The sequence below is a fragment of the Loxodonta africana genome, chromosome 18 (assembly GCF_030014295.1).
Source record: "Loxodonta africana isolate mLoxAfr1 chromosome 18, mLoxAfr1.hap2, whole genome shotgun sequence".
Taxonomy (NCBI): domain Eukaryota; kingdom Metazoa; phylum Chordata; class Mammalia; order Proboscidea; family Elephantidae; genus Loxodonta; species Loxodonta africana.
The window spans coordinates 11,334,436-11,349,847 of record NC_087359.1 but is presented as its reverse complement, the minus strand read 5'-3'; the positions used below and the strand labels follow the sequence as shown (position 1 = coordinate 11,349,847).

General features: G+C 64.5%; 1 protein-coding gene across 6 annotated transcripts in view; it reads right to left on the bottom strand.

Annotated features, from left to right (window-relative positions):
* Positions 1–15,412, bottom strand: part of FASN (fatty acid synthase) — a 132,780-nt gene that overhangs the window by 4,674 nt on the left and 112,694 nt on the right. For 2 of the 6 annotated variants that reach the window (XM_064270470.1, XM_064270469.1), the window contains 28 exons: positions 10,790–10,924; positions 10,038–10,190; positions 8,766–8,939; positions 8,321–8,521; positions 8,107–8,229; positions 7,920–8,035; positions 7,701–7,835; positions 6,669–7,128; positions 6,395–6,582; positions 6,120–6,309; positions 5,742–5,836; positions 5,345–5,479; positions 4,966–5,169; positions 4,684–4,799; positions 4,149–4,321; positions 3,872–4,063; positions 3,708–3,788; positions 3,448–3,627; positions 3,103–3,273; positions 2,830–3,033; positions 2,419–2,723; positions 1,806–2,177; positions 1,565–1,729; positions 1,368–1,486; positions 1,098–1,252; positions 783–986; positions 493–643; positions 118–416 (listed from right to left, as the gene is read on the bottom strand). In XM_064270470.1, coding sequence (XP_064126540.1) covers positions 118–416; positions 493–643; positions 783–986; positions 1,098–1,252; positions 1,368–1,486; positions 1,565–1,729; positions 1,806–2,177; positions 2,419–2,723; positions 2,830–3,033; positions 3,103–3,273; positions 3,448–3,627; positions 3,708–3,788; positions 3,872–4,063; positions 4,149–4,321; positions 4,684–4,799; positions 4,966–5,169; positions 5,345–5,479; positions 5,742–5,836; positions 6,120–6,309; positions 6,395–6,582; positions 6,669–7,128; positions 7,701–7,835; positions 7,920–8,035; positions 8,107–8,229; positions 8,321–8,521; positions 8,766–8,939; positions 10,038–10,190; positions 10,790–10,924 — 5,196 coding nt within the window. The other 4 variants (XM_064270474.1, XM_064270472.1, XM_064270473.1 and 1 more) reach the window with 4 other exon arrangements.

The window sequence follows — 15,412 nt, the reverse complement described above, 5'->3', positions numbered from 1 at the left end:
CAAGCAAGGTGGTCCTCAGGGTCTGCCTGCTGCCCAAGCCAACTGCAAGATCCAGAGCAGACACTGTCCCTCCCAGGTGCCCACTCCCCCTGGACGATGGGGGGCATGCATGCTCACCCCGCCCGGCTGTGTGCCGTAGCACGTGCTGCTCGAAGGAAGTGTCCCGAGAGTTGGCGAAGCTGTCCTTGTTGAGCTGTGGGAAGCGGGCCTGCAGGTACTCACGCTTCTCGGCCGAGCCCACAGTGGTGAAGACGCGGCAGCCCAGGCTGAGGGCGATGGCAATGGCAGCCTGGCCCACGCCGCCTGAGCCCGAGTGGACAAGCACGGTCTCACCACGCTGGATGCGTCCCCGTACCACTAGCGAGTAGTACGCTGTGGCATAGACCACAGGCACGGAGGCCGCCTCTTCCAAGGTCCTGTGGGCGTAGGGAGTGGGTTTTCTCAAGCCGAGAACTGAGGGCCCCCCAGATACCCTAATGTTCCGACACTCACCAGCCAGAAGGCACGTCCCAGAGGAAGTCTGGGGACACCAGGATGGAGGTGGCCAGGCCCTCAGCACCCACCAGTCCCATCACACGCTTGCCGCTGGCGTCACGGCCAGAGAACTCCATGCCCAGCAGGCAGTCCTTGGTGGCCCACTTGCCTGGAGGGGACGTTGGGTCAACCCCCCTGTGCCCTGGTGCTCCACAAGCATGCCCGGGAGCATCCCCAGTCCCCACATGGCCCTTCTCCCAGAGACCAATACCACCCTAACCTGGCCCAGCCCAGCAGGCTGCGAGTACCTGGGATGGCATCGGGGGTAAGCTTGCCCGTGGCCAGCATGACGTCACGAAAGTTGAGTGAGGCATAGTAGATGCGGCAAAGCTGAGCACCAGGGCTGGCAGGTGGGGCGTGGCGCAGGGGTGAGCACACCCAGCGGATGGAGGAGAGGTCCCCACGGGTCAGCACGTTCACGAAGGCATGCTCTGTCTGTTCCTCTGGCTTGTCTGTGGGAGGCAGCCGAGGCTGCTAAGGGCTGTGCAGGCACCAGGGCCAGCAGGGCTTGGTAAGGCAGCTGAGCTCACAGTGGGGGACAGATGGAGGGCAGGGGGGTTCACCTTGCTCCAGTGGGAAGTGGCGGAAGGCCCCCCAAGTGCCATCACGGTACACGTTCATCACCAGGTTCCTCTCCAGCAGCTTCTGCAGCTCCGGGGAGGTGGGGTCCGTCGGGGGCATGGGGGACGTGCTGCTGAGGTTGGACACCAGGATGCACCTGTGGACAGCCCGGGTGGTGAGGTGGGAAGAGAGAAGCAGGGAAGAGAAGATAGGATTGGGAGGTGGACGGTACGAGAAGAGAAGGGAGCTGTGGGGCGGGGGTGGGGCCATACCGCACTCGGTGGCCCCCTGGCTCCTTGCGCAGACAGTTCACCAAGCCCACGATGCCGGAGGTTGCGCAGCCGACGGCTGTCAGCCATACAGGCTGGGAGGAGGCATCGGCCAGAATGTTCTGCAAGAGCAGCAGGAAAGGTCAAGCCTTGGGCCATGCTGGGTGACCGTCCGGCACTGGGGCGGGCAGGGGTCTGACCTTCAGTGAGTCCACCCATTGGAAACTGGTGTCCTCCACAGGTAGGAAGATGGGGCTGTCCACGGGGGCCAGCCGGCGGCACAGGAAGAGCACAGACCCGTAGAAGGACCGCTTCAGCCCCACCAGGTGCAGCGAGGCCTTGGTGAAGAGGCTTTCCCACTCGTCCTGCAGATTAGGGGCATTAGTGGCTCCCACCTGTGTGCGACTCCCAGCCCTGCCCCAAGCCTGGGGGCCCCAGCACCTGGGTCAGGAGGTCGGCAGCAGTGAGGAAGGCCACAGTCTCTCCGAGCATGTGCCCCTTGAGCAGAGCGTGCACGAGCAGGAAACCACCCTCCTTGAGGGCCGCCACCATGTTGCCGAGTGCCTGGCTGGGGTTGCCGAGGGTGGCCACTGTGCAGTTGCACACCAGGAGATCAGCTGCGCCCAGGTTGCTGGGTACGGGCTCTGAGGGGTCCCACTGGCCTTGGGCCACATCATGCTGTTGCAACCGGTCCTGCAAAGCCTCCAGGGCCTGAGCGTGGCGGTCAGTGGCCGTGTAGTCCAGCTGCAGCATAGGCTGTGTTTTGAGCAATTCTGGTATACGGGCATACAGGTGACCCTCACCGGCCAGCACCTGGGAGGGGGGGAAGAGCTTCTCACTGAACCAGCTGCCCCTGGCACGTGTCCCTCACTGCCCTGCTGGCAGGCCTGTTAGGCAGCAGACACAGGACAACTACCCCAGTGTTCTGCCCTGAAGTTGCCTACATTGTCCGGTTGCTGGGACAGATTTGTGATAGCACAACAGTAGCGCTCAAGTGACACCTTCCAGAGCAAAGGCCGCCCGCCACTGCGACCGTGCCTGTGTGCACACCCACCTCTACCACCTTCATCCGCAAGCCGTTCACGTTCTCCAGGGCCGTGTCCACACAGGCCCTGAGTTCTGGCCCATCCAGAAGGCCAGCTAGCAGGGGGTCGTTGGCCAGCAGGAGGCGCTCCTGGGTCAGCACGGGGCCCAGCTCCAGCTGCAGGTTCCCATTGAGCTGCAACTGGCAGGCAGCCACCAGCAGCCTTGCCAGGCCATGCTGTGGGGGGTCCCGGGCGGTCAAAACCCCACCCAGTTCAGGCACGGCCATCTTCAGCCCCTGCTGAGCTGCCTTGGCCTGCAGAGTCTGCACCAGCCCTGAGGAGGGAGAGACAGGCGCTGGGGCCTCACTCCATAGGCCAGGTGGGCAGGCAGGGGATGGGGTCAAGGTGGGCTGGGGGCTCTGGGGCCAGCTGGGTCTCACCACTGCACAGTTGCAGCTCTGTCCGCAAGGCTGCGTTGTCTGCCAGGCACTCGGTTTCCAGGTGTGGCGTGAAGCTGAACTTTTCCAGGACGGGAGTGAGCTGCTCCTGATGCCGCCGTGGGGCCGCTGAGGTTTGTATCCGTGTGAGGAGAGCGCCACCTGCCACAACGCTGTTCAGGCAGCTGTTCACTACCACGTCGGCAGCTATACGGGAAAAGAACAGTCAGCGCCACAGAGTGCTGCACGGCAGGGGCAGAAGTGGAGCGGGACTACCTCGGGAGTTGTCCTGCAGCCTCTGCTGGTGGGTGGTAGGGTCGATGTGGACGGAACCGATGCGGATGGGCAGGAACAGGCTGCGCCGGTTAAGGCCAAGGATGGACACCTGCAGCATGGTGTCCAGGAAGGTCACCCAGTTGTCGTTCCACAGCAGCTTGCCCGTGGTACCTGCACGGAATTGGAATCACATGTCTCCTTGGGCTCACCACTCACGCATCCTGGCTCTGAGGCCATCTGTGGCTCCCACACTGAAGACTGGTGAGGCCCCCGGGGGTGTGGTCAGTCCGAGTCACCTCCAGGGGCGCCGGGGCCCGAGTGACCAGCATCCACGTGGAAACCCACCTTCTAGGTTGGCCTCAAGGATGCCCTGGAAATGGGGGCCGTAATCATAGCCGCGCAGCCGCAGTTCCTTGTACACGTCGCTCGAGGCGAGATGGAACTTGGTCGCCGGCTCCTGAGGGGCCAGGCCATCCCGGTTGTCCAAGAGTCTGGGGTCGGGGTCCTCCCACTGGTACACCTTTCCTGTGGGCAGCGCAGCGGGGATGGTGTTAGGGCCACAACGGTACAGGGCTGGGCCCAGCTCCCCCGGGGCCCCCACTTACCACTTACTATCAGGTTGCCATTCTCAGACACCTCGAAGGTGCAGGATGCCTCCAGAAGGCGCACCTCCAGGGGCACAGTCCCTGTGGGCAGTGGGGAGGGGTCAGCACAGCCCCCCGCCCTGGGCCACACCCCCACACCCTGCCCTGAGCTGCCCATGGCTCACCCGTCTTGGGTAGGATGGTGGCCTGATGCAGGGTCACGTCCTCAAACACCACAGGCATCTGCTCCATGACCAGGCCCAGGGTGCGGGCCAGTGTCTTCCAGATGAGGCACAGGTAGCCCGTGGCAGGAAAGATGACCCGCCCATCCATGCGATGATCCACCAGGTAGTGATCAGGAGACTCGGAGCTGATGTCTGCGGCAAACATGGGTCTCAGTCCCTCCTCTCCCGCCCACCTGCCTGCCCACTGCCAGTCCGCCACCCACCCGCCACTCTGTACCAATGTTGTAGATGGTGGCAGAGGAGGAACTGGAGCCACTGGGAAAATCCTTGGCAGTAGGCACATCCCAGGTCTGGCTGTGGTCCCACTTGATGAGGGGCGAGATGAGCGGGGTGCCTCGGGGGACCGGGAACTCCACGGGCGGGAAGAGACCATTGGGGTTGATGTTGATGCTGGTGGGGGGAGGCACACGAGGGGCATGGTGGGGGGCTCTGGGAATCCTCTTGGGTGCCCACTTCTAATCGTCCTCCCTAACACTATCGGACGCTGACAAGCAGGGTGCTGGAGGAACACTGTGACCAGCGCACCCAGGGTTCTTCTCCACCTATTGCCAAGACCAGCTCCGGCACATGGGTCCCAGGGGCCCCCCAGTCAGTGAGCCCACAGCTGATGATACACACTGCTGCCCTCTCTCCTGAGTAGTAAACCTGGGGTCCCCCTTGCAGGGCCAAGTGGAAGACCCAGGCCAGCAGAGTTGGTGGCCGACCTGCAGGGGGAGGGCAGGTGGAGCAGGGGCGGGCAGGGGTGGGCCTACCCGGTGAGGTGCAGCTTGCCGATGTTGGCGAGGAAGAACTCCAGGTTGTCCCTGTGGTCTTTCTTCATCAGCGGGATGATGACGCAGCTAGACTTGAGACCTCGCTTCAGGACGGCCTGTGGGGACAGCACTCACTGTCCCCGGGCCCCAGCCCTCGCCCATGCCTACTCCTGTCCCACATCCCCTCCCAGGGCCCCTCACTGCCCCTTTACCCCGCTCCCATCTTTCCTGGGTGAACCCAGCCTGGCCCATTCCGCACCCCAAGTGGGCGGTGGCACACACCTGCAGCAGGGCGTGGGGTGCGATCTCCAGCACCACGGCATTCTCGGGCACGTGCCACAGCGCCTCCTGGAACAGCACGGGGCTCACGAGGTTGTTGACGTTGTACTCGGCTGAGCAGGTGCGCGCCAGGCTGCCCTGCCACTGGGCCTCAGGGATAGAGGTGCTAAGCCAGCGCGGTGAGCGAGGCTGTGGCTGCCGGATCACCTGTGACACAGGCTGGCTCAGTGGGGCAGCCACACTGACTCCATCCCAAGCCGATCCTGCAGGCAGCCCCCCACTAGCCCTCAGCTGGGCAGTGTCCAGTGGATCTAGACTTCCAACCTGAACAAAGGCACCCTAAAACCAGGGACCAAGCCCCGTGACCCGGGCCAGCACCCACCTTCTTCAGTGCTTGAAGGAGCGTGGGCGCGATGGACTCCATGAAGTACGAGTGGAAGGCCAGGCCACCTGTCCGCACCTCCTTGGCAAACACACCCTCCTGCTTCAACTGCTCCACAAACTCGACCACAGCAGCCTAAGAAGAAACTATGTCAGGATGGGGTGGGACCAGATAAGCTTACTGTAGCGAAATCTGCCGCACACTGGCAGTCTGGCACCCTCAGGGGACACCGTGTCCCGGAGCAGAGGAGTGCAGGAACCCCCCAAGGCCAAGCCTGGCCCACCAGGTCCTTTGGGGCTCATGCTCCAGTCTCGCCTCTGGTGCCCAGACTGCGTGCCTGCAGTCCACGTGGTATGATAAATGTCCAGGGTGGGCCCATCGTGGCTGCAGTACCCACCTGAGGCCCTGAGATGGTGACCGTGTCCTCGGAGTTGTGGCAGGCAGGCACAACACCAGGGGGGCAGCGCTCCTTGCACTCAGCCCAGGACAGGCCTGTGGGCAGAAAGAATCCACAGTAATGGCCACCACTGTGCCACCTTTACGGGCACTCTCTCCACCACGTCTGATCTTGGAAAGGCATCATTATTCCTGTCCTGGGCCCTGGCCCGACCCCGTGCACACAGCTCTTTGGGTCAGCCTGCCTGCTGCCAGCAGCACCCAGGTCCTACGGCTCTCGCCCACTCTCCTTGCGGCTCTCCAAGGGATCGGAACCTCACCTGCGGTGGGGGGGGGGTGGGGGAGAGGGCCACTCCCAGGAGCCCCAGCCGATCCCTACCCACGGCCGCCATGGCGCCTGGTGGTATGTTAGCCTCCTTGATGCACTGGCCCCTCCAGTAGGCTGCCAGCACTGCCTCCTCCTGTGACAGGCAGCCGTCAGCGTAGCCACAGGCCACCTCGCCCAAGGAATGCCCAACGATGCCGTCTGGCCGCAGACCCATGGTGGTCAACAGGTCGATGAGAGCAATCTGGGGGCAGGACCAAGGGCGTATGTCAGCCTGCTCCTGTGGGCCCCACCCCACACCAACTGCAGCCTCCCAAAGACCCACGTACCTGGATGGCAGTGAGGCTGACGAAAGCATTCACGATGTCGTCAAACGTGTTCTCTTCTGCATGGAGCAGCAAGTCTGATACCTTCAGCCCAAACTGCTTCACAGCCTCATCCGAACGCAGGATGGACTCTCGGAAGCTGCCCAGGCACATGAGGCTCAGCCCCATGCCACGCCACTGTGTGCCCATGCCTGTGGTGAGAGGAGCTCGGGGTCAGGGATCCACCTGCCTGCTCCGCTCCTGTCCTCCTGGGGGAGGGAAAGGGGGCAGGGCTCACCGGAGCAGATGAACCAAAGCGGGCAGCTGCCGGCGGACACCTGCCGCACCTGCTGGCTTTCGCCCTGGCTGTCCAGCACAGTGTAGCCACGGAAAGGCATGGCAGAGGCAGGGGTGGCCGCGATATCATTGAGCATGCTGAGGAATGCCAGGTCCTGGCCGTGCCTGCAGCCCTGCTCCAGCAGGCTCTGCACAGCCTCATGGGTGCGCCCGCTGGCCAGCAGCAGCCGGGGCAGGGCAGGCGGGTTGGGCACCGGGGGCTGCACAGTGTGGGGCTTGAGGATGACGTGCACATTGGAGCCACCAAAGCCAAAGGAATTGATGCCCACGTAGCCGCCGCTCACTGGGAGGGGCCGGTCCACCACACGCAGCCGCCCATCCTGTAGCGCCGGGACTTCAGGATTGGGGCTGTGGAAGTGCAGGTTGGGGGCCCACTGCTCGTGCTCCAGGGACAGGAGCACCTGTGGGCAGGGAAGATGTGTGGGCAGGTGGCCCCCAGCCCACACCCTCCCGTCTCACTTGGGACCACAGGCAGGCCCCGCTCCCCAAACCCCCACGTGCTGCCTACCATACAGAACCAATTATAAACCCGCCATTGTCGCTGTTCCGGGGCCTGGCCATGTGTTGAGTGAGGGCCTGCCCACTCCCTGCCAAGACCCACCTGGCAGGTTGGCTGTGTGCCGGCCCCTGCCCCGTCCTAGCTGCAAACATTGCTGGGTCAGCCAAATGATCGGGGACAGGCGGGCACATGTGCCATCTCAGTCCACTGCAGGCACGCCTGGCTATACCAGGCAAGCCAGGTTGGTCCGACACTCTGCCTGCTGGCCACCTGCCTGTCCTCCTTCCCTCTCGGAGTGTTTCTGGCTTCCCAGAACAGAGTCTCAGTGCTCGACAAGCAGAGTGGGTGCTCAGCTGGGTGCCTGAGGATCTCAGCTTGCAGCCCAGCCTTCGCTCCTCTACCACGTGGACAGGCAGCCCAAGAGCCCCAAAAGCCACATGACGGGAGGTCTGGGCGGCCCTCTGGTGCACCTACCTTGGCCAGGGCCGCAAGCCCGGAGGCGGGCTCGGGGTGGCCCATGTTGGACTTTGTGGACCCAATCAGCAGCGGGCTCTGGCGCGTGGCACACAGGGTCCGGGCGATGCCGTTCAGCTCCTGGGGGTCGCCCACCTATAGGGAGCATGGGAGGGTCACGGCTCTGTCCCCCTCCACCTCTGCCAGGCGGGCAGGGCAGACAGGCAGGCAAGGCCTCACCTTGGTGCCCGTGCCGTGGGCTTCGATGTATTCAAGGGACTCGGGGGCCACACCTGCTGACCGGTACATCAAGCAGAGGAGGCGCTCCTGGGCTTCTCCGGAGGGAAAGGTCACACCTGGGGAGACAGGGACCTTAGACCACAGCCCCCACTGCCTCCGCCTGCCGCCCCCATTCCTGACGGCCCACCTTGTTCCTTGCAGCCATCCGTGTTGGTGCCTGCATTCAGGATGGTGGCATACACCCGCTTGGCTAGGGACTTCTTGGTGAGCAGGACGGCCACCACGGCCTCGGCGCGGCAGTACCCGTTCCCTGAGGCAAGTGTGGCAGCTCAGGCCCTGCCCCCTCTGCCTGACTGCCAGCTCCGGAAGGCCCCCCACAACCCGCCAGCCTGCGGCCTCACCAGCTTGGTCGAAAGACTTGCAGGTGCCCTCGGGGCTGAGCATGCCCAACTTCATGAACTGCACAGACGTGTTAGGCTTCAGGAGCAGGTTGATGCCACCCACGATGGCTGCAGGGCACTCCCCGCTGCGGATGGCCTGGAAGGCGTTCTGCAGAGCCAGCAGACTGGACGAGCACGCTGTGTCCAGGGTGACGCTGGGCCCTGCAGGGGCATGCTGTGAGAACCGGGCCGCCCGAGCACCTGCCGGTGCGTGCCCTAGCTGACCGGGAACCAGGGTGGGGGCCCCAATAGGGCTGGGAGTGTGGGGAAAGGGGAGGCTGGAGCCTGAGGGCCTCAGCCTCTTGGATGTGGATCACACAAGGGGCTCTGGTGGCCTGGTCTAGTCCCCTGTGGCTTCCCCACTGGGCACTCGTGAGCACTGGTCCCAGGTCCCAGCCATACTCACCTCTGAAGTCGAAGAAGAAGGACAGGCGGTTGGCCATCATAGCCCGCTGGCAGCCCACCATGCTGTAGCCCAGGAGCGTCTCGGGATCCCGGCTCAGCGCCTCAGAGGCCTCGGAGCCGCTCACACCCACCCAGACCCCGGTGCTGGTGCCGCGCAGAGAGGCTGGGTTGATGCCTATCAGAAGCTGAGATCAGACCCCTCTGAGGCCAAGCAGTGCCCAACAAGCGTACCCCACCCCCCTGCTAGGAAGAAGCCACGGGGAAGGAATAGGTGTGAGTGGGCAGTGGGCCCAGCCTCCGTGTCAGGGGGGCAGCAGGCAGTCCAGGTGGCGAACAGAGAACCGGGCCATGGAGGAAACAGATGCCAGAGAGAACTGTAGACCTGGTGAGGCCCCACAGAGGCAGCCCAGGGAGGACAGAGGGTGGCATTGTCTCAGCAGCTCGCCAGCCCCAGTGCTGCCGCCACCGCAGACCTGACCAGCCCTGCTTGCCTACAGCTCTGCTAGCCAATAGGCACCCACGCTCCAAGGCCAGCAGCCCTGGGAAGGCTTCGATAACAAGTTAAATGAGATAAAGGCTGAGTGTCCAGGCTTGAAAGAAGACACGCATGCCAGCCTGGAAGCCAGCCTTGGGAAAGGGGCTTCTTTCTTTTCCATCCAACATCACAACCAGACTCTCTGAGAGAGATTCAGGGTCAAGGGAGGAGAGACAGCCAGGATCACCCTGGGGGTAAGCGCCATATCCCCTCCCCCCAGTGGAAGGGACAGCTCCCCACACAAGCAGGGACCCAGGGAGGAGGCACAGCAGCCGTGATGCCAAGGCTCTTGGGCTTCCAGAAGCCCCCGTGCACGGCCAGACTGTAACTCTCAGAGGGGAGGGCAAAGGGCATGGGGCCAGGGACGTGGCCACGGAAACACTGGGATGAGGGCGGGGTGTAAGGGACTAGGCATTGCCGCAGCTGGCCCGACAGGTGCCCACTGGTCCTGGTCCTGATCTGGCCTGAACTTCTGTCCCAGGGCTCCCTGGGAGACGTGTGGGACCCCCTCCTCCCTGCCCGGGAGCCCCCTACCAGATTCTCCTATCCATCCGTCAGTCCACTTTCTGCTCTGAGATCCGCAGTGGTGGGAGTGAGGAAACCAGGAGGCCGGGGCACATCCAAGGACACCTCATTGAAAAGCAGGGCCTGGCAGGCCAAATGGCCTGGGCACCTCTCACCTTCTGTTCTGCAAATGCTCCACTCTGACCCTCTCCCCCCGAGCCCTCAGCCACCCACCTCCATCCACAATGGCCTCGTAGGTGACTTCCAACAGCAGTCGGAGCTGGGGGTCCATTGTTTGGGCCTGCTTGGGGTGGACCCCGAAAAAGGAGGCATCGAACTTAGACAGGTCCTTCAGCTTCCCGGCCCGCCGGGGCAAGCCGTAGAGCCCTGGACAGGGGGAGAGACACAGCCTGTTGCTCCTGGCCAACCACCAGGCAGGGAGTCTCTAGGCCCTAGAGCAACCAACCAACTGTGGAATTAGAAAGCTGAGAGAAAAGCCAGGTGGGGGAGGGCTCCACAGGGTCTGTGCCCCAATGGGCAGCACAGGACCCCTCATGGCCCCTCCTCAGGGGGACCCCCACTCAGGCACCTGTATGGCCCCAAAGCAGGGTGCAGGCCCCCCCTGCAGGTGGGGTAGAGACCCCCACCAGTCTGCCACTCCCAGCCCCGCCATGCTGACTCACACCTGCTGATCAGGTGAGGCCACCCTGGCTAAGGCGGGGTGAGTCAGTCAGCTTCCTGAAAGTGGATCTCGGCGTTTTATCTGACAGTTGGGACATCTGGGCTAGGTTGACCAGGCCAAGAGGCCTCCCCTGCTCCGGCACTCTTTGGTCGGCGACCCAGCCGGCCTCCCTACCCAAGGGCCTGCTCCCCATGCCTGCCTACCCCAGCTGTCTCAAGCCTCTGCTGCCCAGCTTTCCTGCTCCCGGCAGCAACCCTGCCAGGCAGTAGGTGTTGGGGTGTCAACACAGGGGGTGCCCACTTACCAGCCTTCCATCTCCGGTCGTCATCTGTAACCATGTCCACACCGTTAATGAGATTATCCCAGAACTCCTGTAAGTTCTCCGACTCGGGCAGCTTCCCGGACATGCCTGCGATCACCACCTCCTCCATGGCTCCGTCTGAGGAGGGGAGGATGTTGGTGAGGGCCCACCAAGATCCCACCACCTCAGGCTTTCACTGCCCCCACCCCAGCTACTCGCTCCTCCCAACTACTGTTGAGTTTACGTCACAACGTCCTGAGAACTTGGCTGACCCCACCCCACTGTGGGCTCCAGCGCGGCACTCAGAAATCGGAGGCCAGGCCACAGCCCCTAGGCCTTCCCTACACCGCGGGTGGGGTCACGCTGGTCTGCCCCGTCTCTCACCATGCCCTGCCACTTGCCCACCCAGCAGAGGGAAACCTGGAGTTGAGAAACTTGGCAGCAGGGGTCGGGGGGCTCCCAAGGAAAGGCAAAGGAGCAGCAGGTTCAAGGAAATGGCAGGGTCGGAACTGAGAGGCTGCCCCATAGAAAGCGGAAAGAAGTGCCCACTCCCGCTGGCCAGGTGGCCCTGCGCTTGGCTCCCACGTATCAACCCACATATCACTGCACCCCTCGGCCTCTGACCTGCACGCTAAGCAGTATCACAGCGGGGGTGGAGAGAGCTTTCAGGCCATGCTCTGGCCCTGGACCAGCCTATGAAGTATCATACCCCATGCCTCCTGCCAGGATAAGGACTCACGGGACTGGCCTGAGCAGCTAGGGTACCAAGGCCTGGCAGGGCTCTAGGGGAAAGGTGGCCCCTGCCCTTGGGGAATGACCCAGCCAGTCCGGCCCCTCCAGCTGGGTCTGCCTGGCCAAACACTGCAGGCCTGGCCTCAGGCCCCTTGTTTGCTGCCTGTCCACTGCCTGCCAGTCCCAAGACAGAAACCCTGAAAACCAAGGATCTGGGATGGGATTCCCTCGCAGCTCCTGCAAGAACTCTGAAGTCTGACCCACTCAGTAGAAAACAAGGCCAACAGTGGCCAGGCAATTTCCACCCATGCCTCAGGGGCTCATGGAGTAAAGCCACGGGCATCAACTTTCCTCAGACTAGCCCTGCCATCTCAGCTTCATCCCATCCCAGAGTCTTTCCCAAAGAGAGAGGGAGAAACTTTTGCCCTTGCGCAGCCCCCGCCCCGCTAAAGGGCTTTCAGGAGGGCTGGGGCAGTTTCCTTCAGTAAAGTGCTGCTATTTCTCTGCTTGTTATTCACACAAAAGTCTGGCCTGGCGCGGGGGAGCAGGTGAGAGCCCCCAGACAATGCACTTTCCCGCGTGGCTCCGACATCCGCCTTGTGTGAGCCTCCAACAGAACCGGGCCAAAGGCAGTGGAGCCTAGCGCAGCTCCCACGTGATAGGAATCCTCCGCCCGTCGCCACTCCCTCCCCCAGGGCATTCAGAAAGGCCGCCCCTCCCAGACTCGGGTCCAGACGCCGGTGGCACCCCAAAAGGTCAGAGGGGCCACAGCCGCTCGGGCCCAAGTGTTTTTGTGGGCGCAGGACTGGGCAGGGGGCTTCCTCCAGCCCCAGGATCTGCAGTACCAGGCTTGCCCCAGGCCAAGATGGCTGTTCGCAGACCTTCGCTGCACGCGCTGCGCGCCCCCCTCCCCAGGACCCGCTCACCTGCCCCGGCCGGGTTGCAGATGCCTTAGCTTGGGCGCCCGGCGGGGTCAAACACGAGACAAGGCGAAACAGGGCGGCCAGAGATGGAGGAATGGCGGCACTTCCTCAGAGTGAACGCACCGGCTGCGGGAGGCGCCCGATGGGTTCCCCGGCCCCGAGGTCCTCAAGCCCCAACTCCATCAGCCCCCCGGCTGGGCCCAGGGCCTGACCTGGCTCTGCCCCAGTCTGCCTGCCCCCGGCCGCGAGGTCCCCCGGCGCCGGCTCCATCATCTTCCCTGCCCAGGCCCCGGCCCAGGCTGTGTCCCCATCCTCCCGCCCCGCAGCCCCCCGCTAGAAGTCCCCGATTTTGGCTCCAACATCCCTCTGGGCCAACCCCCGGCCCCTAGCCCAGGCTCTGTCCCAGTCCCCCCGGCCTCGTGGTTCCCCGCCCCAACTCGGTCCCCATTCCCGGATCCACCTTGCTGCCGGCTCTATCCCAGTCCCTCCGGCTTCGTGGTCCCCCGACCCCGGTTCTGCTCCCAGACCCCGCCACTCGTACCTGAGGCGCGGCGGGTGCGGCGAGTGCGGGCGGCGGGCGCTCGGCGGCGGCACGGAGACGAAGGACGGAGCGCGTAAGCGGGCGGAGCGGAGGCCGCGACGCTTTTCTCTCTGGCTCCCTCTAGCTCCGCGCCGACTCTATTTAAACCGCAGCCATCCCCGGGCGGCCACGCCACATGGGCTGACAGCTTGGCTGCGCCGCCCAGGCCAATGAGCGTCGGGGCTGCGCCCCGGGGCCCTGCGCACCGCGGAGAGTGGGGTGATCCCCGTGCGCGTCGCCGTCGGGACTCTGCTCGGGGGCGCGCACGAGCGGGGGCTGGGCCGGGGTACTCTGAGGACGGGAGGGGGGCATCGTTGGGGGGGCGGGGACACGCGGCTGAGCCACCACCCCCAACTTCCGTCCCCGCCCGCGCAGGCCGCGTGCTCCGCCCGGATCCGCCCGGGGCGCATGCGGAGCTCTCCTGTGACCCAGACCCCAGCCGCCCGTACCCGCGTATCTGCCGGGGCCACGTGTGCGTGGCGCCGCGGCGAGGGCTTCCCGGAGGCCTGGGTGTGCTTGGGCCACACTGGGGACACTGTGGTGGCGCTGTTGGGGGCGCGGGCCGCGCAAGGGCGAGCGGCGACCGTCCCCAATCCAGGCCTACAAACTCGCCGGCGGCTCCCGGTTCCACGCCGTGGTCCTTTCGGAGCCGGGGGCGTGGCCCTGGTCCCCGCCGCTACCAGTCGGGAGCCGGGGGCGGGCACACAGGCCCAAGGGCGGTGCGCGAGGGGGCGTTGCTAGGCGATAGGGTGACGAGCTGGGGGCGGGGGCACCCGGCGAGGCGCGGGCTCCGCGGCGAGAGCGCGGTCGTTGACCCTGCCGAGGGCGCCCTGGGCGGGGTTACTGTCGGTCACCGCAGCGCAGCCTGACCTGGTGAGGCCGGCGGACGCCCACCCTCCCGCCGAAGCCGAGTTACATGCAGATCCCGCCGCCCAGCGCCCCCTCCTCAGCTGCCGCCCCCGGGACGCAGGCCGAGGGGAGAGGGCGCACTCATCCGCGAGCAGGTCGGCCCAGACTCCCACTTGGTCTGATGTGGACAAAGGAGCCGCCCCCCGCGCCACCCGGGCAGAGGTTGCGCGTTTTCTACAAGTGGACCGGAAGGGAGAAGACCGGGGTGCCAGGGCACCACTGTGCGCGGGGCTTCTGGCCCCGGGGAGAAGGCAGCCCCTCAAGGCGCCCGGGCCCGGCAGGGGTCCGCAGGAAGGCCGGAGGGTCGGAGCCAGCGGGGGAGGAGGCGCCCTCACCGGCATGCACGCCCCACGCACGTGCACCCCGAGATAGGCGCCAGCGCGCACACGGGCACACGCCGCACATGCGCCGCGCACTCACGGGGTGGCTCGCCAGCCCGCCCTCTGTGGTAACTCCCTAGTCAAATGTTTTAGAAACTCTCCCAAAAATGTTTCAGACCGAAGAGAACCCAGCGGGGGCCGGTTCTGGGTGGGCTAAGTGGCCGTCCAGGTGGCCCTTTGCAGCCTCTTTGGTCTCAGGACTTCTGGGCAGGAGGGCCCAGGTGGGGGCTGGCAGGGCTTTTACCCCAGGGGCCAGATGCCACAGCACCACCAGCCATGCTGCTCCGGTCTTTCTCTTCCGTCCAGCCCCTGGACCACAGGGACAAATGCAGAGCTCCCACCTGCTGCAGTCCAACACCTTGGTTTCTGTCTGAGTTTGGGTGGCACAACCTGAGTGACCTCTCACAGCTCTATTCCTCTTCTGGTTTACCAGTGCTTTGTGTTGTGGGGCCGGCGGGGCATGGCAGCTTCTTGGCTCCATGCCCACTGCCATCAGCTAAGCGATGGACCGACCCGCCTTAGAATGTGGCCCACCTGGGGTTCTACCCCAGAGAAGGTGTCAGAGACGCACCTGTGGAAGACACAGGCTACCTCTACTGGTTCCTTGGCTAAAGGAGGTCACCCGGCGGGCATCAAGGGAGCCTGGGCTGGCAAGGGAGGTGCAGCAGGGGCACAAGAAGCACCCACCTGCCCGCCTGGCAGAGCTGTGCCCAGTCTGTGTGTGGCCCCAGCATCAGGGGGCCTTGAGGCGCCTGCCTGTGACCCCCACTGCCTGAAGGTGCTGCGGCCCTGTCTCCACTTTCACAGGGAGTTGAGTGCAGCAAACAGCCAAGGTGAGGTGAAGCAAAAGTCCTGTGAACACGTTGGGTCTGAATTCCAGCTGTCAGCCACATCAGCAGCTATGTGGCCAGCCAGGCCACCCTGTGTCTCTGCGATGGCCGGTGTGGTGTGGCGTGCCTGCCCACGCCTGCCCTCTTGGTGCACCGCCTGGGAGCTAGGCAGGAAGATTTCACCACTCACATCTTACAGGTGAGGCCCTGAAATCCAAGGTACAGAAGAGGTACTCCTGGAAGGCCGGGTCAGTGAGAGGCGGAGTCAGGGA